Raw genomic sequence first — 22,803 nt, 5'->3', positions numbered from 1 at the left:
TATTTTTTTTTTATCAGATATTAATATTATTATCTATGTACATAACTCTTTTGCACATTTAGAAACCACGTGCAGCATTTTCGCAATATGAAGAAAGATAAGATACAAAATATCTATGATAAAATAATATCACACATACCATTTATCAATACTTAGTATTTTGATAAAGAATATCATTTAAATCTCTGTTAAATACAATAATAATTTAGGTAATAAATACAAATTTGTATAATACCTTCAATTTTGTTTCTTAATCTTATTTAATCAAGATATTTTATATACATATATTATAATATATAATATTTTACAAATATATATTTTCAAACAGAATTAGTTTTTGAGTTATTTTATGTCTATTTGATAATATGACAAAAAACTTGAGCTTACATGATATTGAGCCTCATAATTAATTCTTAAATTTGTTCTATCAAATTTGCACGATAAAATTCAGACTTCGTGTGCAAAATATTTATTTGCGCTTTTTTTTCGTAGGGCCGTGTCGAAATTATTCTATTTTAAATTTCTACAATGTTTCACCCTCGAATTATCCCTGATGTAGTCTTGCCCCCTTCTTTCTCGATTTCAACAAGCTCGGTAGCACGTGTCCTTGCAGTCCCCTTTTCCAGTGCTGAATAGCTCGCATTTCTTCACGCGAAATATGGAGAGAGCCGGGGGAACGAGAGGAAGCTCCTTGCTTTCCACGCTGGAATTCGCGTAAGGGAAGAGAGAGAAAGAGGGTCCGGTTCTTGCTGCATAATACATACGGATTATGCCTCGTTATCGCGTCATAATTTTATATCCTAACTTCCGCGCAACATTCATGAAGGAGGGAAGGGGAATGTTGGTACGTTGCCACGTGCACACCCCGCTTTGTTCCCTTATTAAAGTTTACCCTCCTTACTCCGAATAGCGTTTGTAAACGCTCCTTCGGAGTTTACATAGGCCGCACGTGCCCTGTAAGCCTTTCGTCGTTTACAACGGATGTTCATCCATGCAACTTTGCAATGCCACTGAGGATTGGAGGCCTTTTTCAAGATTTCCGTAGCCATGTGTTAACCAGAAAGCCGTAAACGTTACATCGTATTTTCGTATAGCCCTGTAATGGGCTATAGTTTCTAACTTGTTTTTTCATTTGTCAGAATTATTACGTGTGTGTAATGAAATTGAATCTCTGTTTTATTCTAGTAATCACCACACTGAGAAAAATTTCTGATTAAATGTGGACGAATTACAAGAAGATTCTGGTCATATCAATCAGAATTATTACGGTTATTATAATTAAATTCCTGATTATCTCGATTAGATTTTGATTGATTTGGTTGATTTGATCTTCTGGTTTTTCCATTTTCAATCAGAAATTTTTCTCAGTGCACGTTTCCATGACAAAAGATGAAGCTAATTGTACACAAAAAGAATGATTTTATCAAAATATCTAAAAATTTAATTAAAAATTTAAATATCTAAAAATTTAATATTAACTATAAATCTGAAAATAATTTTGTTCTACTATCAAAATAATTAAGTAGGACGCTCAAACTGATTGCTAGAATGTTAAAACTTTGCAGCATTGCGCATTATGTTTGAATGTCCTACACAATTATTTTGATAGTTCAATAAGATTATTTTCAGATCTGCATTTAGGTATTTTTATATGGATACTTTAACAAAATCGTTCTTTCCATGTAGATTATTGAATTCTCTTGATAAAACTTCTATATCAGACTCTTCAGATCAGACCAGACAGAATAAGAATGCTAAAATGGAATTCTTGTATCAGGAAACCAACTGACTCTTCCGCTCCTGGATACTTTAGCTTATAAACCGCTCGGAAGAACTTTCCCCGTAACTCTTCGACGAGTAATAAGAACAGATGGGCTCTGCTTCGTATCAGAGACTGATTTCACGTGTTGGTGTCGCGTATGAGTTCCTCTTGAGGGAATATAAATAGGTGCCGTGCGCAAATATCACGGTCGTTGCTACCGAGACGTGCCATGAAAGCAATTCGCGAACTCAAGTCGAATGACCTAATCCGCGTTTGGCGATGTCTTAATTTTATGTCTCTTTGTAGTTGCACGTATAGACTGATTCATAATTTCCATCTTCTCTTCCCTTATTTACTTTTCAAGGCTAACTTCAAACAATATGAATCCATGAGGAAAAAAGCTTAATTAAACATATAAACTGTTTTTAAATTTATATTATTAAGTTATTATTAACAGTTAGACTTTAAAAGCTTGTGATTCTCTTTATTATTACAAATTATCTCTATGGTTCAGAATGTTGAATTGATATTTATATACATTATACTTTTTTTTTAAAAAAAATTGTAAAGGTCTATATTCGTTTATTCATTTAAACTCGTTAACGATTTTTTTGTTAGTTAAAACAAATTATATATAGTTTTTTTCTGGTGAGACTGTATTACATTTTGATAATGGCAAATTCCCTGAAAAGGATAAAATATTTGGAAAAATTGATAAATAGTTTAAAAGAATATTTTTTGTTTAATGCTGGTTTAATGCTGAAACATTTATATATCTTTCAGTTAATTAATAAGCTTTGCAACATTTCAAGCTCTAGTTCAGTTGCTAAGATATTTAACATTCGGAATGAAAAAAATTGTATTCGAGCACTTATTCGCCGAGGAAAAAAATCAATTCCAAATTAGTCGAAGAATCCCTGGGTGAAAGGAACAACAAGAGTGGCAGGATATCCCATATACGACTTGTTGCTCGCGTCGACCTCGATGAAGTTCATCAATCACGTACTTTCTCAGTTTGTTGTTTCTTGACGATTAAAACGAAGCTTTAAAACACAATGAGTTAAAATTATTATATCGTATCTCCTCAATCAATTGTCTGATGTCAGACAATTGATTTAATAGAATTATATATGATATTATTTAATAGTTAGAAGTTATTTAATAGATTCTTTCTAAATATACAGAATGATCAAAACAACCATTTATATGATAGATTTGTATATTATATCAATTAAACTTTTGATTAATGGAAATTTTATTGAAAAAAATAATACTCCAACAGAAATTAATGTTTAAATCAAATATCTAGAAATAATCGTGTTTGATTCCTAACATATTGTTCGAAGTCAACATTGAAGAGACATTGAGTACTTTTGTGACCCATTCATTGTATATATACGTATCATTATAGATATCGTTTAATTTAATGAATTGCCTTTTCGATGTTATCTCGATTCGCCGCTATCTCTATTATTTCTTTTTTTTATTCCGACATTGTTTCGATGACACATTTCCGGTGCTGGAAATGCGGGTTATGACCGCTCGACCAGGAAGAGACATTCCCAATTGTTTGTGTGTCACGGTGCCGCTTCTAGCGGTACACGATGTATGTACATTGACAAGTTATTGTTATGCGACAGCCGTTTTCTTGCGTCGAACGAATCGACCCGTCACTTGCTCTCGTGCTCTTTCATCTGCAAACCAATGCCTCTCGTGCGTCAAATCAAATAAATAACTGGAAATGAGTATTGCTCGAGAATAAATTTTCATATTTTTTCTGAATATCAACATATTCAGTTTTCTTCCTGCAATTTCATCATTGTTGAAATGCTCTTTCTCCTCAGTCTTCTAGAGATGATATCACTTTTTTTTAATGCAATTATTCGTCATTATTTTTTTCACATCTAGCTTGATATAACGACGATAAGAATTTAATCGTAAACAACATTTATTTCTTGTTAATAAAATTAAATTATTGATGAAATATTGATGAATAATTTATTTTATTAATTACATTTTTTTGTTAACCAGAAAAAACCGATAAGGAAAAATATTTAAATTGTTAAATTATTTTATTTTATTATTTTAGTAATAATTAATAAAATTAATTTAAATGTGATAAATAAATTATTGCTACATAGATGGATCTTTGAATGTAAATGAACAGGATTTATTATTAAGAAAAAGATCAGAATCTGTCACTTTACATGTCCAAATCATTCTCCCGAAGTGCTGTCCTTAATTTTACATGACATTAACATAAGAAAATAAATGCCACTCTACGTTACACTTCAACATGCAACCATTCCTCAAAAAATATCAGCAAATAGAAATCGATTTCATCGTTTTCGCTAAATCGAATGAAAGTTACATCATATCAGTGATGATTTCCAGACCTTGCGGTTGACCGCAGTATTAAATGGTGAAGATTCGCGATGATTTCGATCGTCGCGTAGACGATACGTTATCACGCGCTGTCGTCATCAGTTAAATGCGGGACGAGAGAAGATAGAAACATAGATAGAAATAGAAGAGTAAGAACTGAACAACAGATAAATCTGTTTTCTATCTTCTCTGTGCGTGGGCGAATCCGAGAATCTGCGAAGTAGCCGACCATTCGAATGAAAACAAACAGTTAACGATCGGGCGGTTGGTTTCTCTAAAATCCGCGAAATATTTATAGATCGCAGCTGCGATCATGGCAGATCCAATCTAGCGGCAGTATAAACGTATTCCGCCGGATTATACGCGAGTTTTTAGAAATATCATTTGGATCTCGCAGATCTGAAACTCATTCACATCCCGAGATTCACAGATTCCAATTGGCTCTTTATTTCTTATTAAAAAGGAATTTTTTTTATTTTATAATTACCCTTGTATCATTTTTTATTCTTCCAATTAGATTATAATTGCATTCTCATATGTGTACATTTCCTCTCCGTATCCGATTTCGGGATCTCCCTTGTGCATCAACTCTGCACGCAGCCCCTCACGATAGTAGCCCCACATTTCTACGACTTAATAGTGATTTTAAGCGGCACCTCCCCCTCAGAAACCCGCATCGACCTTCGGTACCCTGAAGTCATTAAATGGAGCTCCATAGGAAGTGCGACGCAGCGCGAACAGCTGTGAAAATTGACTTTTCGGCGAAGCGTAAATGCTCGTTTGCTTCGTAATTCCGTCGACGGATGTCTTGTTCCAGCCGCGATCCCTTTTGACAGACGAAACCCTTGATTTACTCGACACCCTTCTCGTCTTCACGTCCGGCCTTGCCTGCCACCGAGCCCTTAAGTATATTTACTTGGGATGGACATACATAAACGTTGTGTTCTCTTCAGATATCCTTGACAGATATAAACTCTGATTCTCCGCATTCAGAGAAAACAAAATAGCTCTGCTATAACTATAATGCGATAATACTAAAATTTAAATATCCGCAACTAGTTTTATAAAATTATAAGAAAATAATTTTGAAAATTATTAAAATATACTGACGATATAAATGTAATGTTGGATTTTCATTAGTTATACGTAACCATACGTTAAATAATAATAGTAAAATAATTATATATATGTACATATATATATATGTACATAAGTTAATTAATTTCAATTTAGACTAGGCTGTGAAAATTATATTTTTTTAGTCTAGACAAACATTTCCATAATAAAATTAGTCGTTATATAATACAAACATAATGACATTTTTATTTTTTTAAGTACATTTTTTAATGAAACTTACATTATTATTCCATTCGATTACTACTTTATTCTATCATACTTATTATAAACTGTTTATTTTCTTAGCTTGCGCAATTAATTTATTTTTCTCATCGCAACTTCAATAGTTGATACTATTCCTCTTTATTTTTGGCATTATTATTCTTCAATATCTTTCTTATTTTAATATCTTCCTCAAAGTTTAAAGTTTATTGATTGAAGCTGAATACACTTTTATACTTTGATCAATATCAATTTGAAAAAAAAAGACAAGTTGGCAAACTTTTGAAGAAAGAAATCTTTTAGAGAAGTGATCACCGATTCTGACTTTGCTCCACTTTAATTTCTCCGTTATTTTTGTTGTTACAGATATCGCTATGGATTGGTCGGACCACGCACTTTGGTGGCCGGCACGAAATCACTGGTTGACCAGAACACGCAGCACTCTGGACCAGTATGGCGTGGCGGCGGATGCGCTGCTGCATTTTACGCCGATGCACAAAACTCTGAGAGTACAATTGCCAGACATGCGATGCCTCGACTGCCGCGTCGACTTTTCCGTCAAGACATTCAACGCGGTCATCAATTTGTGCAAGGAACTCGGTGAGTTGTCGCGAACCTATTGACATCGTTTAAAGAAGTTAGATAGAAACGATAGAAACGAACGCGGCGCAAGTCAATCAAGCCAGCGTGCCTTCATTAACGACGATTACGAGGAAAGAAACGAGAAAAGGAATGTACAGATGTCAATCGCGATTAATATTGTAAAATGTAGATAGTACGAGATATATATACTTGACTAGAAAATTTTCGCGTCTTACACTTTATAGCGTTCTTCGTCAAGAAGAAAATTAATTTCGAATAAAAACTCGAGAGATACTCTAGGTATATATTTCAACATGGTATGATGTAATCTGTTTTGTAACATCAGTCTGGCTAGTTTCTATGATTATCTAAATGACTTTACGTCGCTTTGTCTTTTTGGTAGCGAGCCGATTGAACAAGAAATCTTCTCAAATTACGAAATCTTTTATTATGACTGTTTCTCAGCACATTACAAATTTATGAGTATAAATAAAATGAGTATTAATAAAATGATAATCAATTTAACTTGAGATATTAGTATTTTATTTTAGCTTCAGTTTGCGATTATGTTTCAAGTCCAACAAATCGAATTAGCACACAATTTAACTGAAAAATATACTTGCAAAAATTTGCTTATGAATATTATTAAGCACCAAGATTCGCTTCGATCAAGATAAAGATTCTTTCTTTTATTTAATTTAAAATTGATGATGGTCAAAACTTGACCAAAACGTCTATCTTGAAATTTTAAATATGACTTTCGCTAAATACATCCTGCGCTGTGGCTGTATATTCTTTATTATTTTATATGTTTATATCATTAAGACAATCTCTAAAAATTTCTTAAATTTGATTTAAAATTTATTTTACTTGTTATTGCATTTATTTTACTTGTTATTACTTATAAGTTGTTATGAATATATTTTATTTACAAGTTATTATGAATAAATAAATGGCAACATGTGAGTTCGTGCCAAGCACATCGTAATTTCGAGATGGATAAGCGTGTCAGCGGTAATTATAATATTACATATGGTAACGAAATAAAAATGATAAGCTCGCTTTTGTCACGCGAAGGTCGTATAAACAGTCACGGCTGTCGATTCGCCATTGGTGAGCTCGCTTTTTTAATCAAGGAAGTGGGTTAACGCGATAATTCCATCGAGGATAAAACTGACTCTCGAATAGAAGGAAGTACCGTCAGAGATACGAGCTTATCGTTCTACTAATGACCTAAAAAGTAATTCCGCATTTGCGGAAAATATCGCGTTATAACATTGTTTAAAGCAACGCGATTGCTATCTACTCGAGCTTGTCTCAATCTCACCGTGGCTATTAATGCTACTGATTTTTATACTTCTGTCGCTTATTCTATTAAATAGATCTATTAAATAGAACGATATGAGATCAGTGTGTCATATTCATAAATAAACTCCAATGCGTTGCATACAATCTTTGTCTTATTCCATTTCCTTATAAGAATATATCTAGAGGGAATGAATATCATGACTGTGTTTTTACTTCGCCTTTGATTCCTCGTGCGGAAGCAAAAGAGACACGAGTCTCTATCTCTCTCCTCAATCTAATAATCTTGACTACTTTAACATGAAATTAATTAACATACAAATCTGTCGTGATTACTGTTACAGGCATTAGACATCCAGAGGAGCTCTCGTTCTGCAAGCCGCTTGAACCGAATCACCTGAAATACAATCTGAAAGATCTGCCGACCAAGAAAAAAGTCGAGCATCAAAAGAATGGGCACTGGAACGTACCGGCCGACACGAATACTTTCATCCCGGCCAGCCAAAGTCCCAGGGGATCTACGGGAAGCTTAGATCAATCGAGCCCATTCATGTGCGCGCCGGTTACGCCTAACAACAGAAATCACAGCACGCCGATCAGCTCTCCCGTCTCGGTAAACTTACCATACAAGCGAGATCTTTCTTAACCCTTTCATTTACATGGCTACATGTTTAGAATTATGAAACAAAATATTATTACCATCTTTATATTTGCGAATGTATATTAATTTCTTTTAGTCTTGTATATGTGATTATAAAGATTTTAAACTTGTATAGATAATCACACATCTCTTAATATATATTATATAATATATAAAATCTTGATGAAATAAATATTATCATTTTTTATTTCTTATCGTTTGATTTAGTGATAAAAATTATTATAAATACAATACGAATTTGCAAAGTTACAGCTTTCTTGACAAATTTTATTTATTTCAAGTACAATAGATTTATTGTTAATTGTGATTAATAAAAGTAAGAAAGAAGATTTTATTATATATAATGATTTTATTATTATAAATAAAACTTTGTAGCAAATTATTATACATAATTGTATAACAAAAATAATATGCAAAAAATCCTTAAACTTTCTAAAACTTTCTAAATCCTTAAAAATTCTAAAACTTTTATGAATCATTATATGTTGTAATGCACAAGAGTATAAAAAATACTATTTTGTAACTATTAATAATTCGAGAATGAAAGGAAAAAATGAATTTTTGGAGCGTTTTATTATCATTACGATATATTCATAGAGCGTATTATTATGATATATTGAACAAGAAATTAGTTCCGAATAATGTAGACATAGCTAATTTTCAATCACATCGTAATTATTTTTTACAACATTGCGTCATATTTTGTGAATACTTGCAAATTTCCAGCATACCGGCACATGGAAAAGGAACAATAATTCATCAGGCTTCGGCAGTACCGGTTCCTTCAACGCCAATAACAGCACGATGAGTCTCGAGGCATTAAATGGTGGGCTGACAGAATCCTTGGCGCAAAGTCCGACGTCGATCTCGCCAGAGGTGCGAGTGAAATTGATCAAGCCGAAGAGCCTAATCGAGAGGGCGAGAATGAACGTCAGCTGGCTGGATTCCTCCCTGTCCATCATGGAACAGGGTATCCGCGAATTCGACACACTTAGACTGAAGTTCAAATTCTACTCTTTCTATGATCTGAATCCGAAAACCGATGCAGTACGCATCAACATGATTTATGAGCAAGCCAAGTGGCAATTGCTCGCAGAGGAAATCGACTGCACCGAAGAAGAGATGCTGATGTTCGCGGCGCTTCAGGTATTCAAACATTGTATTTTTTAAATTTTAAATCAACACATTGATTAATGATTATATTAGGAGCAGTGATTAAAATTCTTAAAACGTTTGTAGAAAATGTTTATACTATTAAATGACATAGACGGTTAGAGATAACAACATAAACAAATGTGCTCTTCGATACAGTACATGACAGTCTTAGTAATCGTAAGTTACATAATAATTTATCACATTATTCTTATAATAATAGAAATTCTATTATGTCGCACGTAATAAAATATATAAAACTCACTGAACAGGCAACGCATTAAACGTTTGCAGAATTATTTAAATAAAACAATTCGAATAGAATTTTGATTTTGAATAAGTTACGAAATGCATTCCATATTCTCAAAATTTTTTTTGTTGAAATCTACAAAATCATATAAAATCCATTTGAATTCCAATTGTCCCACCTTCCACAAGAATCAACATGAAAATTTGCTTATAAATATATGATAAATGCAAATGTATCGTGCAGGCGCGGCGGATAGAGACATTAGAATATTCTCTAATGTCTCTATCCGCCGCGCTACGTATCTCGGTTTTTGATTCTTTCCATTCTTTGTAACTATACGATTCACAGTGCTGGTTCGGTTCTCGCCCATCTTAATATATTTATGCCGCTCTATTGCGAGGGATAAACCCCACGCGACGCATAATCATGCAAATAGCCGCGTCCTTGAACCGTTTGCTTCGCCAGCCGATGTTCCACCATAGTCGTCATGCGACAAACGACCAAGAAAAGATGTGATCATCTTGCCTCGACCCACAAAATATGTTTTGTACTTACTGTCCCCGTCCTCACAATGATGAACAGAGAGGAAAGAATGAAAGAAAAAAATTACAATTGATGTTACCTGCGCTTCTCCGTTACAGGTACAAGTGAATCTTCAGGCGAGCGTACCGCAGCCCACGTACGATAGCAACGGAGCAACTTCGCCCGTTGAAGATGATATCGATGCGGCCTTGACGGATCTACAGGTGACCCTGGAAGGCAGCAACATCAGCAACGGGCCCAGTGATATCACGCAAGTGCCCGAGCTCTGTGACGAGTTGCGTTTCTTTAAACCGAAACGTTTCACATTGAAGGCCTTCAAACGTTATTGGTTTACATGCCGCGATCTCCAGCTCAGGCTCTACAAGAGCAGGGAGGAGGCAGGCGGCTCGGAGTCGCCAGTCTACGTGATCAATTTGCGCGGCTGCGAGGTCACGCCGGATGTGCATTTGTCGCAAGGTCGCTATGGAATCAGACTGGAGGTTCCCAGTGCCGAAGGCATGACTGAGATGTGGATAAGATGCGACAATGTAAGTGGTTTAATTTGAGTTAACGTGGTGTACCGTTGTCAACATTATTAAATTAATCATTCTTAAACGTACATTAATACTTGCCATATATTGGCGTTTGGCCACACGTCAACAAATATTGTTAATACACGTTGCGTCGAAAGTTCTCACAAGTTTAAGCTTCACAAAATGAAAACTATAAGGCTGTGTTCCAAAATTCACCGGCAGTACTGAAAATCTAGTAACGTAAGAAAATTTACTGCATGTAATCTAGTAACGTAAAAACGATAGGATTTTCAGCGCTGATAGTGAATTTTGGAACACAATCTAAATATTAGAATCTGATTCAATATACAAATATTCGCATTTGAGCTTGATTCTATTATCATTTTTTATCATTCCAGGAACAACAATATGCAAAATGGATGGCCGCGTGCAGATTAGCAGCTAAAGGCCGTACTCTCGCCGACGCATCTTACGAGAGCGAGGTCAACAGTATCACAGCTTTCCTACAACTGCAGAGACCCGCGCCCGCGCCAGCCATCAATCCGAATGCTTTGGATATTGTACCGGAAGACTATGTCGCGCCTCGATTCGCGAAGAAATTCAAAGGAAAGGTAATAAATCGTTCGCATTCAAATAAATCTTCATGATTGAATAATCAAATAATGAATTATCACTGTATTGATACTTCTTTTCTTCTCGTAGTTAGTTCAAAGGATCTTGGAAGCACACGCGAACGTTAAAGACCTACCCCTTGTTGAGGCGAAGCTGAATTATATCAAAGCTTGGCAGTCTTTGCCGGAATATGGTATCTCGCTCTTCGTCGTGCGATTTACTGGTAAGAGCAAGGATGAGTTACTAGGTATCGCTAATAACAGGCTAATGCGGATGGACCTTCACACTGGCGATCATTTAAAAACTTGGAGGTATAATACTATGAAGGTATGTATTCATTTACGTGTTCTCTCCTATAGATTTTAATTTATGAATATTCCTTTAATTTGACAAAAATATAATGTCGAAAATCGAAAAGTGACAATAAATAAATATTTTTGCACAGAAAATTTGAAATTGACTAAAATCTGTAATTTAAAAACTTAGTAAAGAATATATCTCTGAATACAAGATGAAAGTGAACGATCTCTTTTACAGGCGTGGAATGTTAACTGGGAAGTAAAGCATATGATGGTACAATTCGAAGAAGAGAATATCATTTTTGAATGCCAATCAGCGGATTGCAAAGTTGTCCATGAATTCATAGGAGGCTACATTTTTTTGTCGATGCGTTCGAAGGAGGCGAATCAAACATTGAACGAAGACTTGTTCCACAAATTGACTGGTGGATGGGCTTAATTCAATACTGCAATGAGTGCATGAACCGAAACGGGTTCTAACATTCTGAGATGATGAGATGCGTTCTGAGCATACATCGCGCTCGTTATGTGCCTGTTCAAGGTCCGACGTTTTTGCATGCTAGTACATTTGTAAAAATACTTAAATCTGGTCGTATTTATCACATTTTAACACTAATATGCTGTAAATAAAATATTTTGTCCTTTCTATGCGCGAGCGGAAGAGTTTTAGCGATTAGTTATTTTTATTCGACAGGAGGCTACTTCAGAATGTTTATCAATATGTTTACCTTATTTACAAGGTATACTAACAATGTTGACAACCATTATAATCATGGCCTCTTTTCCAGGAAAAAATAATCCGTTTTCTATATTTACAATAATTTTATAAATAGATGTTTCTGAACTATTTTACAAAGATATACTTTTATACGAAACTTTTTCTACTTAGAGGAATCTATCGCCTTGAATAAATATCGAATTTAGGAACAAATACATCAAGTCTGCACAAATAAAAAAATCTACAAAACATATCGTGGTATTAGGCAACACTTTGTAACAAAGAAAAAAAAATCGATTTTAATCCTTTAAGGAAGCATGAAATCACATAGAATAAAACCGTCCATGGTTCATATACGGCCGTAAATCTTGAAAATTCAATTAGCGATTTTTTTTATGTCTAGAGACTTATTTCTTAATCCTTCCTCTCATAATGCGTGTCAGTGTCCTCTTCAGTATCCCAAGGTGCTATACTAACCGAGCTCGACTTTACAACGCAAGAGATCGAATCGTGTAAATTATTTGTTATTTTAATGTAAATTAGATATAGAAGAAGAAATATATCATCTGTATCTTTATATATTATATTCATAGGAGATATCCCGTTATATGTGTATGTAACCAAAAAAAGTATAGTTTTGTATATTACTAGGCAGTAACTGTACAATAAACTTATTAATGTATTTGACAAATGTTTTAATTTCTATTCTGTATCTACCGTGCCATGAAATTGACAGCATATGATAATCGGACAATTTGTAGAAAAATATAGAAATTAATTATTGAATAACATTTAACATTAATCGATTAAATTTTCCTCGTATTCGACATTTATATCGAATTGTTATAATCTTTATTTAGCAACAATACGTTAACATCCGTGTAAGTTTCATTGATCATGCACTCAAATAGAAAATTAAAAAATATATTAATAAAGACAAGTGTAAACGTCTTCAAAAACGATAGTTTGAAATTGTTAGTCACATAATCTCATATTTTGATTATATAGCTTGTCAATGTATCGATTGATTCTTTTTGCGAATCTTCTTATCCCACGATGATAGGCTGTGGATCTTTCCTTGAGGTATTTACCATCTTCGAGGACGGTTGAGTCTGATTTTCCGAATTTTTTAATGCGGGTTGTGCCCTCGTTACGACAGGTACGTTTCCGGTTCCCGACCCGCCTAGGTTACCGCCTCCACACATCTAATTGCATAGGCAACAAATCGTTACGCTTCTTCAAAATAATTATTGCATGGAATGTTGCAATTATTCCTCGGACTTATTGTAAATTCCATGAATAATTGCTCGTTCAAAAATAAACTAATTCTTTATAATTTTATGCGAAAATTCTTTGTTTAGGAACCTTGACTGTCTATTGCAAATGTCACTCATCAAGATTCCTGGTTTCTTACTGAAGGTGAATCGGATTATGACAAAGTAATGTAAATTTATCTTTACACATCAAGATAAAGTAGTCTTTCTTACAGATTGTAACTATTACATTTTTCAGAATATATTGAGAACTTTTTTCTAATTGGATTAATAGATAACTGTAATAAATTGTTTTAAGTTACAATTTTATTAAAGATTTGTAAATTGAATTATATATTTACTTATTATCGAAAAACAAATAAAAAAAGGAAATCCTTGTACATTTTATATATCAATTTTCTAATATAAAAACTTATTAAAGAAATTATTGAAGATTTGTATACAAAAAAAGCTTATATATAATATATAAAAAATTCGTATAATTTCTCGCTTTTGTCGACATAATCCACTGTAGATACCAAGAACCTTGAATGTATGCTACTATTATATTGTACTATTATATTGTAACCGGAGTATGACTCGGCGGCGCTGAATGGACGAGCCTTCCGGCAAGGAAGCCTGTTCTATCCTTCCTTGCTCTCACCCACTCGTGACCCAGCACCCTCTCGAGCGTAAGTCTGAGAGTGATGTCCGGCTCGAGGATCTGCCGGACGATGTTCTTTGCCAGCGTGGACACGGTGTCACGGACGCGGGACCTGAACACCCAATTGCGCGATATCTGATCTTTGAGGAGCTTCGGTAGATTCTCGTCGTCGAACGGCATCGTTCCGTTCAACATGATGAAGAGGATAATACCGAGCGACCAAACGTCCGCCAATTTTGGATTGTACGGAGTACCGGCGACGACCTCCGGCGCGGCATAGGCCGCTGAACCGCAGTATGTTTGGCTGAGAACCCGCCTGCCCTCATGGTCCATGCAGAACCTGGCAAAACCAAAGTCCGCCAGTTTCACATTGAACTTGCGCGAGAGCAATATGTTCTCGCACTTGAGATCCCGATGGGCGATATTCTTGCTGTGCAGGTAGTGCAAGCCGGACGCCATCTGACGAAACCACAGTCGCGACTGTTGTTCCGGCACTACGCCGTTGCTCTTCACGAAATCCAGAAGATCGCCATTATCGGCATAGCGCATGAAAATGAAGACGCGCGGACCACGTTGTAGAATGCTGTGCACCTGTGCTCGACCGGATGATGCGTTAATGGCAGAATGAATTGGACAATTACTATAATCATATTAAAATTGATTCTTTATCGCCCACATAACTTTATTACAATAAAGTTCCAAGAATCTCCTCTCTGTCGTACTTGAAGTTATTTTCAATTAAGTTCTATTTTATTCCGTTAAGTTCTATTTTATTCATTTGTATTATAAAATAATGATGTAAACTATGTTTGCTCGTTTGAGAGAGGATTGCTGATTGAAGATTCTTGATCTTAGTCAGTTTTGAAAGAAAAGAGAAAAAGTATGTAACATGAATTTTCACCAGAATTGTTCCTCTTTTATCAATCACGAGATGAAGAGATTTTTCTAGTTATTCTTACTTGAATGATATGCGGATTTTCTATCTTTGTTAAAATCTCAAGCTCGCGGGGAAAGAACTTGTCTAAGAAATCGTCTGGCGCTTTCTCTTTATCAAAGATCTTACAAGCCAGACGCATCTTTTTCGAGCTCGATCCATCAATATACTCTGCCAAATGGACGGTTGCGTAAGAGCCCTGAAAGAGATGTCTAATTTAAAAAATGAATATTCCCATCTCGTAGTTTTGTACAATATAATAACACAAAGAATCTTTTAACTTGATCTATCTCATGGAGCCTATAAATAAATATAAATTAAGAAAAGAATCAAGAGATTAATTAAATGATGGTTGAAATGAATCACTATCAAAAGAGAGACAAATAAAAAGGAGATCTTCCTATATTTTGCATTATATAAATTGAAGAAAGCGCTAGCTACAGTGAAAACGGGTGAAGACGCAGAAAGAAGATAGTGTGAAATGTTGAAAGGAATGAAAAACAAATGGAAATGATAAACAACCTGTCCAATCTTCTTGCCTATAAGATAGCCTCGCTGCTCAAGAGCGTTCACCTCCGAGTTTCGAGGGCTGAGTCGCTTGGCCATGCCAATGATCCTTCATCGACCCCTCATCACTGACCCTTCCCCTTCCGAGGACGGGCAGTTAGTTGAGTCTTCGATTGTCTTCTCACCCCGACAAGTGGGAAATGCTTACAGGCTTCACTGAGAATTTCTCTATCTTGCTCCGTTCGCGTTCACGCGCGTTATTTCTCGGTCGGCAATGGCAAGTTTCGTTGACGCAATTTTAGCGGTACACGAAGCATCACCGAGTACCACAATGGAATGATGTCTCACTACTACGTCGACGTTTACGGCGACAATGCGGATCCGTTCGGTCATTTGAGGCGATTGCGAGCACTAGAATTTTGGACCAGCTTGTGCCTGGTGCAACGGAAGGAAGGTAAGGATCTGCGTCTCATTCGAGCGCAGCCATTATATTTGGAAGTGAAAAACAATCAACGCGTGAGATCGATTATGCGTGCGGATCTCTGATAACTTCTCACCACAGTCGCGCAAATCAATCTTTAGACGATGTTTGCCGGTTACTCCATTCTTTTCCACAGCACATTTTATCCAAGAGATATTCTGGAAACATTCTTAAGACATAGGAATATCATCTGGATATTTTTAGGATTCTTGGCGATCGATGCTATATATTCGTACAAAAAACACATTATTGCTATTAATTTCGTTTAAGTTGCGTGATTTACTTCATTACTTGTAACTACATTCTTCAAGAATATTGATACAAGACTATCATAATTTTCAATCGTTCATTATATGATTTTATATTCATAAATAAAAAAGAAAAGAGTGAAGTGTCACAAAAAGAATAAAAGTTAAATTAAATGGACAATGTCCTGGAGTGGATAACAAAAATTGAATAAGAATAAACATGAGAACAAATTTATATTATTAAATACATGCGCACAATATTATTAAATAAAAGTTTATACATGCGCAATAAAAAAATTGTATAATCTCTCAGATTGAAGAAAAATCAACAATCCATAAAATTCCATATTACTTGTATATAAAAAATTACAGAAAAATTTATTAAACGTTATACATGAACCTTACTTTTATGTGGATGCATTAATAACTACGTCCGAAAAGTGTATAAAATTTCGGCTTATTTTTGCAACTATGGTGAATACATTTTAATTCATTGAGTGGTCTTGTCATTTCTGGCTGATCAAATGGTATACACAGACTCTTGGCGCCCATTAATGATCCACTTTCTGCGCTTTCACTATAATTATCATAAAATAAAAAATTTAAATTGAGAGAATAAAAAAGGAAAGATTGCTATTCAATATAATTCAAGTACATTACTTATATGTAGTTACTTTTCTCAAAACTAAATTAAATAAGTTCAGATATTTTTTTAATAAAACTCTAATTCACGTTTAAATTTTCAAATAGTAATATAAAGAAAAAATAATTTACGATACAAAGTCATTCAAACTAACGTAAATTCAAAATATGTAAAATATACAATTTATTTTTTTAATTATAAAATATAAAATATGTAAAATATATAATTTACTTTTTTAAAAATTTGTTTTAAATCGATGTTTTAATAATTTCCAAGTGCACCTTTTTTCTTAAATAATGATAAGCAACATATAGAAACATACAAATTTTATTTTATATATAAAAGAAGGAATTTACCTTTTATCTTCCTTACTATCCTCCTTAATCTTATCTTCACATGCTGGATCTCCACAAAAAGGTGCCAACAATAAATTCTTTTTATTAAGCTCGGGGTTAAAATCACTCCACTTTTCTACTTTTTTAATATGCTCGTTTAACTTGCTTTTCGCTCTATAAACAAACAGATGAAATTATTACTCATATATATTATTACTCATATACATTATAATAAATGCTAAGCGATTTTTTAGCAATACCTTGATAATAATTGTTTTTGAACATCATTCAATATTGAAGTTAACGGAGTAATTATGTTATCGTTGTATATTTCGATAGCTGTTCGCTGAAAATTATCCCTTCGTACGACTGTTACTTGATTTTTTAATAAATCCTTTGGACCCACTTCAAGTCTTATTGGCACGCCTTTCAGCTCCCAGTGATTGAATTTCCATCCAGGTGTTCGATTAAGTCTACAATCATTTTTTACTCTAAATTTACCTTCTTGACCCAAATGACGAACTAGCCAATCGCATTTCTTTAGAATATTCTCTTTTGTGTGTTCATCCATGTTCACGGCTATACCGCAGGGAATCACAATGATTTGTATAGGTGCTATATTTGGGGGCAATACTAAACCTCGATCATCTCCGTGTACCTAAATAAATATTTGTTACAAAAGAATCTACATAAAATATAATCATACATTGTCTACACACATGACGATGAATAATTGTACTGACCATTATCATGACTCCAATCGTTCGTGTAGTTAAACCCCATGAATTTTGATAGACAAATGTCTTTTCTTCTCGACCTGCGATACCTTCTACTTGGATATTAAACATCTTCGAAAAGTTTTGTCCTAAATAATGGCTTGTCGCTCCCTGTATTGCGCGACCATTAATCGGAATAAACGCTTCGACAGTAGTGGTATATTCGCCACCCGCGAATTTCTCCTTTTCAGTCTTGCGGCCTTTGATGACGGGTACCGCTAATAAATTCTCGTACACCCTAGCATATAAGTCTAAAATCATTAATACTTCCGCCTCTGCTTCTGCTTTAGTAGCAAACGCGGTATGCCCTTCCTGCCATAAAAATTCTCTAGTGCGTAAGAAAGGTTTAGGATCTTTAAATTCCCATCTCTGTAAACAATAAATAAAATAATTAAAATGGAGTGGAATTAAAACAAGGAAAAAATACCAATCACAATAAATAGCATTTACCACAACGTTATTCCACTGATTGAGCCTAAGTGGTAACTCGGTATCTGACCTCAGCCATTTGGCATAAGCTGGATACATAATAGTCTCCGAGGTGGGCCGTATAGCTATGGGCTCCGCCAAATCGGTTTCACCATATTTTGTCACCCACGCGACTTCCGGCGCAAAGTCTGCTATGTGCGCTTTTTCCTTTTCTAATACGCTGCGAGTAACGAAGATCGGGAAGTAGCATTCTTGAACGCCAGTGTCCGTTATCTCTTTGTCGATGAACTCTTTTATTATCTTCCAAATCGAGAAACTCCACGGACGAAGAATATAACATCCTGACACGTCATAATATTCAATCATTCCGCTTTTCGTAATAACTTGCGAGTACCAATCAGTAAAGTTCTCTTCCTTCTTCGCTTCTAATCCTAATCTTGTTCCTGTTTTGCTTGAATCAGAGTCCTTATTATTCGCGTTTTTTGCAACTTCTTTCTCCGACATCTTTTCAGGCTTAGAAATATTTTGCTTTTCCTTTTTTGATGCCGCATCCGAGTTCACAGGCTTCCAATCTTGACCAGTTAGATTTTTATAGTCACTTTTCAAACTTAAAAGAACTTTCACTTCTTGATCAATAATGCTCTTGTCAGCTTTTGAGCTTTTTAAATTTCGTATTTTGTCGCCTTGCTTCTTTATTTCTTCGGATATTTTCTCCGCTTCTGAAATGTCTTGGTTTTCTGGCTTTGTCTTGCTCTCAGTACTAGCAACTTTAGTATCAGCTGGTTTCCAATCCTGACCAGTCGTATTTTTATAATCACTTTTCAAGCTTAAGAGAACTTTCACTTCTTGATCAATAATGCTCTTGTCAGCTTTTGAGCTTTTTAAATTTCGTATTTTGTCGCCTTGCTTCTTTATTTCTTCGGATATTTTCTCCGCTTCTGAAATGTCTTGGTTTTCTGACTTTGTCTTGCTCTCAGTACTAGCAACTTTAGTATCAGCTGGTTTCCAATCCTGACCAGTCGTATTTTTATAATCACTTTTCAAGCTTAAGAGAACTTTCACTTCTTGATCAATAATGCTCTTGTCAGCTTTTGAGCTTTTTAAATTTCGTATTTTGTCGCCTTGCTTCTTTATTTCTTCGGATATTTTCTCCGCTTCTGAAATGTCTTGGTTTTCTGACTTTGTCTTGCTCTCAGTACTAGCAACTTTAGTATCAGCTGGTTTCCAATCCTGACCAGTCGTATTTTTATAATCACTTTTCAAGCTTAAGAGAACTTTCACTTCTTGATCAATAATGCTCTTGTCAGCTTTTGAGCTTTTTAAATTTCGTATTTTGTCGCCTTGCTTCTTTATTTCTTCGGATATTTTCTCCGCTTCTGAAATGTCTTGGTTTTCTGACTTTGTCTTGCTCTCAGTACTAGCAACTTTAGTATCAGCTGGTTTCCAATCCTGACCAGTCGTATTTTTATAATCACTTTTCAAGCTTAAGAGAACTTTCACTTCTTGATCAATAATACTCTTGTCAGCTTTTGAGCTTTTTAAATTTCGTATTTTGTCGCCTTGCTTCTTTATTTCTTCGGATATTTTCTCCGCTTCTGAAATGTCTTGGTTTTCTGGCTTTGTCTTGCTCTCAGTACTAGCAACTTTAGTATCAGCTGGTTTCCAATCCTGACCAGTCGTATTTTTATAATTACTTTTCAAGCTTAAGAGAACTTTCACTTCTTGATCAATAATGCTCTTGTCAGCTTTCAAGCTTTTTAAATTTCGTATTTTGTCACCCTGCTTCTTTATTTCTTCGGATATCTTCTCTGCTTCTGAAATTTCTTGGTTTTCTGGCTTTACCTTGCTTTCAGTAACTTTAATATCAACTAATTTCCAATCCTGATCGGTCGCATTTTTATAGTCACTTTTCAAGCTTAAGAGAACTTTTACTTCTTGATCAATAATGTTCTTGTCAGCTTTCGAGCTTTTTAAATTTCGTACTTTGTCGCCTTGCTTTTTTATTTCTTCGGATATTTTCTCCGCTTCCGAAATTTCTTGATTTTCTGACTTTATTTTGCTTTCAGTATTAGCAACTTTACTATCAGTTGCTTTCCAATCCCTACCAGTCACAATTTTATAGTCACTTTTTAAAGTCAAGAGAACCTTTACTTCTTGTTCAATAATACTCTTATCGGCTTTCGAACTTTTTAGATCTCGTACTTCGTCACTCTGCTTTTTTATCTTTTCGAATAGTAGCTTCGTTCTTGTTTTAAGATAAGCTCCAAAATCTTCTGTTGGTCCAGTTGGTCCATATGTCCAACGCCTTTTGTTAAACATACTTTCCTTTGCTATTCTAAGATATTCATATATGCTTTTTTGAATATCCACCATATACAAAATATATTCTTTTGTATGACCTTGTTTCTTATATCTTTCAAAGATTTCTTGTATTTCTGGATCTACCTTTTGATCTGAGTATACATTGCTTTCAGGTTCAGAAAGCTCAGGTTTCCAATCCTGACCATTCATCATTATCTTATAATTTTTTTTCAAGTCTGAAAGTATTTTCTCTTCTTGAACGATTTTACTCTTATCAGCTTTTAAATTCTTTAAAAATTGTACTTTATCGAATTGTGCCTTTATGGCTACAGACATGCATACTAATGGATCGTCGGTGTCTGGATCTTTAAATACCAAATTATAAACCGACAATAGCAATAACATTCTATAGAAATGCATATCCATTAATCTCTGAAAATAATCTTCTATATCAGTGTATACTTCGTCTGCATATTCTTCGTTTTTCTCTTTTAAGTATAGTGGATACAACATTGAATCTGTTGAAATTCTAAGCGTTCCATTAACTGCATCATAAGGTATCATTAGTCCTAATTCTTTCATAAGACTTTGAATTTTGTCCTTCCAAGAAGGATCTAATATTTTGGTTTTATCATATTTAACTATTGCTTCTTCTATTTTTTCTAAAGGATTTCTGTATATTATATCAAGAGTTTCCACATGTTGCACTTTACTTTCCTAAAAATATTTTTTTTTTACTTTTGGCAATGATAAACAATACACTTTGTAGTTACAAAATAATATAACTTTTCGTCATTTACATATAATAAATTATTAATATTATAAATTGTACATTTATTATTTATAAATAATAAGATAATAATAATTATAGAAAATAAGGTATACTGATTTTACCTGTTGATTATTAGATATCGCAGGTGTCATATAAGGTGTTGTCGTATGCCCATCAGGTATATGGAACAATACAATAGGTGGTTCCCGTGTTGAATAAGAACTAGATGCGTACGGAATATCACAAATAAAGAATCCTTTCCTCTGAAGTTGAATTATCTCTCCCTTCTTTACGCGTTTCAATTCTACTTCACCCAGCATTCGAATTTCTTTCTAAAATAAGAATTTTGATATGCAATTAACAATATGATTATCAGTTTATTCGTTTGTAAGTAAAAAAATTCTTTACTCTTGTATTTTTGGCAACAAAATTTTTAAAATCGTCGTCCTTGCCTAAAACCGGCACGCTCATAATGTGATCAAAATAAACAGCGTAACATTTTATTGGATTTGACTTTTCTGCATTTGAATCAGATGTAGGTAATGATTCAGCCAGCCAGGTGAGCTTCAAAGTATTTTTATAATTTTTGTCCTCTAGATTCAATCGTGCTTGCACATCTACTATATTGCCATCATATTTATTTATCTTTTGTATCATTATGTTACCCCAATTAATAAAGGTCGCATTCTGTCCTTCAATTAATCTTTCAGCATCTTCCTTTTCTATCAAAATTTTCGAGCCTACTCGCACTTGTTTGGTACCTCTAGATGAATCTTTAGGATGATTTTGCACAATCAACCACTCTTCCTTAACATCTATTACATTAACCGGTATCAGTTCATTATATTCCAATGCAGTATATCTAAAATTATAAATATTTTTAAAAATATCCATGTTACCATTCTATTATCAAATTCTTAATTACACTTTCATTACCTAATCGCAACTGGATCAATGACTTTCTTATTAAAAGCCCATATTTTGTCCCATTCCATAAAGACTACAGATTTGGAACTACCTTGTGCGATGATGAATTGTTTCAGACCCTCGACTGTCATTCCTCGTCTTAGAATGCCTCTCACTGTCGGAAAGCGTGGATCATCCCAGCCATCGACTAGACCTTCATTTACAAACCAAGTTAATTTTCGTTTAGATAAAACCGTATGAGTCATGTTTAACCGTGAATATTCCCAAATGTACGGGCGACGCAGTCCCAAAGCTTCGATTATCCAATAAAATTGAGCATCTCTATCGTGATACTCTGTTGTTCGTAGAGTGTGAGTAACATTCTCGATAACGTCAACAATTGGACAGGCAAAATCATACGTAGGATATATCCTA

At 34.3% G+C, this 22,803-nt stretch overlaps 3 protein-coding genes across 3 annotated transcripts in view; 1 reads left to right on the top strand and 2 right to left on the bottom strand.

Moving 5' to 3' along the window:
- Positions 1-12,810, top strand: part of LOC108685740 (unc-112-related protein-like) — a 47,607-nt gene extending 34,797 nt beyond the window's left edge. Inside the window, exons 2-8 of the mRNA XM_018190701.1 lie at positions 5,852-6,085; positions 7,717-7,985; positions 8,760-9,179; positions 10,077-10,505; positions 10,889-11,101; positions 11,193-11,429; positions 11,640-12,810. Of these exons, the coding sequence (XP_018046190.1) occupies positions 5,852-6,085; positions 7,717-7,985; positions 8,760-9,179; positions 10,077-10,505; positions 10,889-11,101; positions 11,193-11,429; positions 11,640-11,840 (2,003 nt within the window). The 3' untranslated portion in view covers positions 11,841-12,810. The remainder of the gene's footprint in view (positions 1-5,851; positions 6,086-7,716; positions 7,986-8,759; positions 9,180-10,076; positions 10,506-10,888; positions 11,102-11,192; positions 11,430-11,639) is intronic.
- Positions 12,811-13,165: 355 nt separating this feature from the next.
- Positions 13,166-15,576, bottom strand: LOC108685590 (testis-specific serine/threonine-protein kinase 1). Its single transcript, XM_018190449.1, has 4 exons — positions 15,493-15,576; positions 14,996-15,169; positions 13,962-14,627; positions 13,166-13,324 (listed from the first exon to the last, which is right to left on the bottom strand). Exons 1-4 carry the CDS (start codon positions 15,574-15,576, stop codon positions 13,166-13,168), a joined length of 1,083 nt encoding a protein of 360 aa, XP_018045938.1.
- Positions 15,577-16,427: 851 nt separating this feature from the next.
- The window catches only part of LOC108685671 (bifunctional glutamate/proline--tRNA ligase), a 9,449-nt gene continuing 3,073 nt past the window's right edge, over positions 16,428-22,803 (bottom strand). Inside the window, exons 7-14 of the mRNA XM_018190566.1 lie at positions 22,399-22,800; positions 21,871-22,324; positions 21,585-21,794; positions 18,411-21,407; positions 17,928-18,329; positions 17,445-17,842; positions 17,206-17,358; positions 16,428-16,783 (exon numbers count right to left, since the gene is read on the bottom strand). Coding sequence (XP_018046055.1) covers positions 16,627-16,783; positions 17,206-17,358; positions 17,445-17,842; positions 17,928-18,329; positions 18,411-21,407; positions 21,585-21,794; positions 21,871-22,324; positions 22,399-22,800 — 5,173 coding nt within the window. The 3' untranslated portion in view covers positions 16,428-16,626. The remainder of the gene's footprint in view (positions 16,784-17,205; positions 17,359-17,444; positions 17,843-17,927; positions 18,330-18,410; positions 21,408-21,584; positions 21,795-21,870; positions 22,325-22,398; positions 22,801-22,803) is intronic.

The sequence above is a fragment of the Atta colombica genome, unplaced genomic scaffold (assembly GCF_001594045.1).
Source record: "Atta colombica isolate Treedump-2 unplaced genomic scaffold, Acol1.0 scaffold155, whole genome shotgun sequence".
NCBI classification, from domain to species: Eukaryota; Metazoa; Arthropoda; class Insecta; order Hymenoptera; family Formicidae; genus Atta; species Atta colombica.
This window is presented reverse-complemented; position numbering and strand designations above follow the sequence as displayed.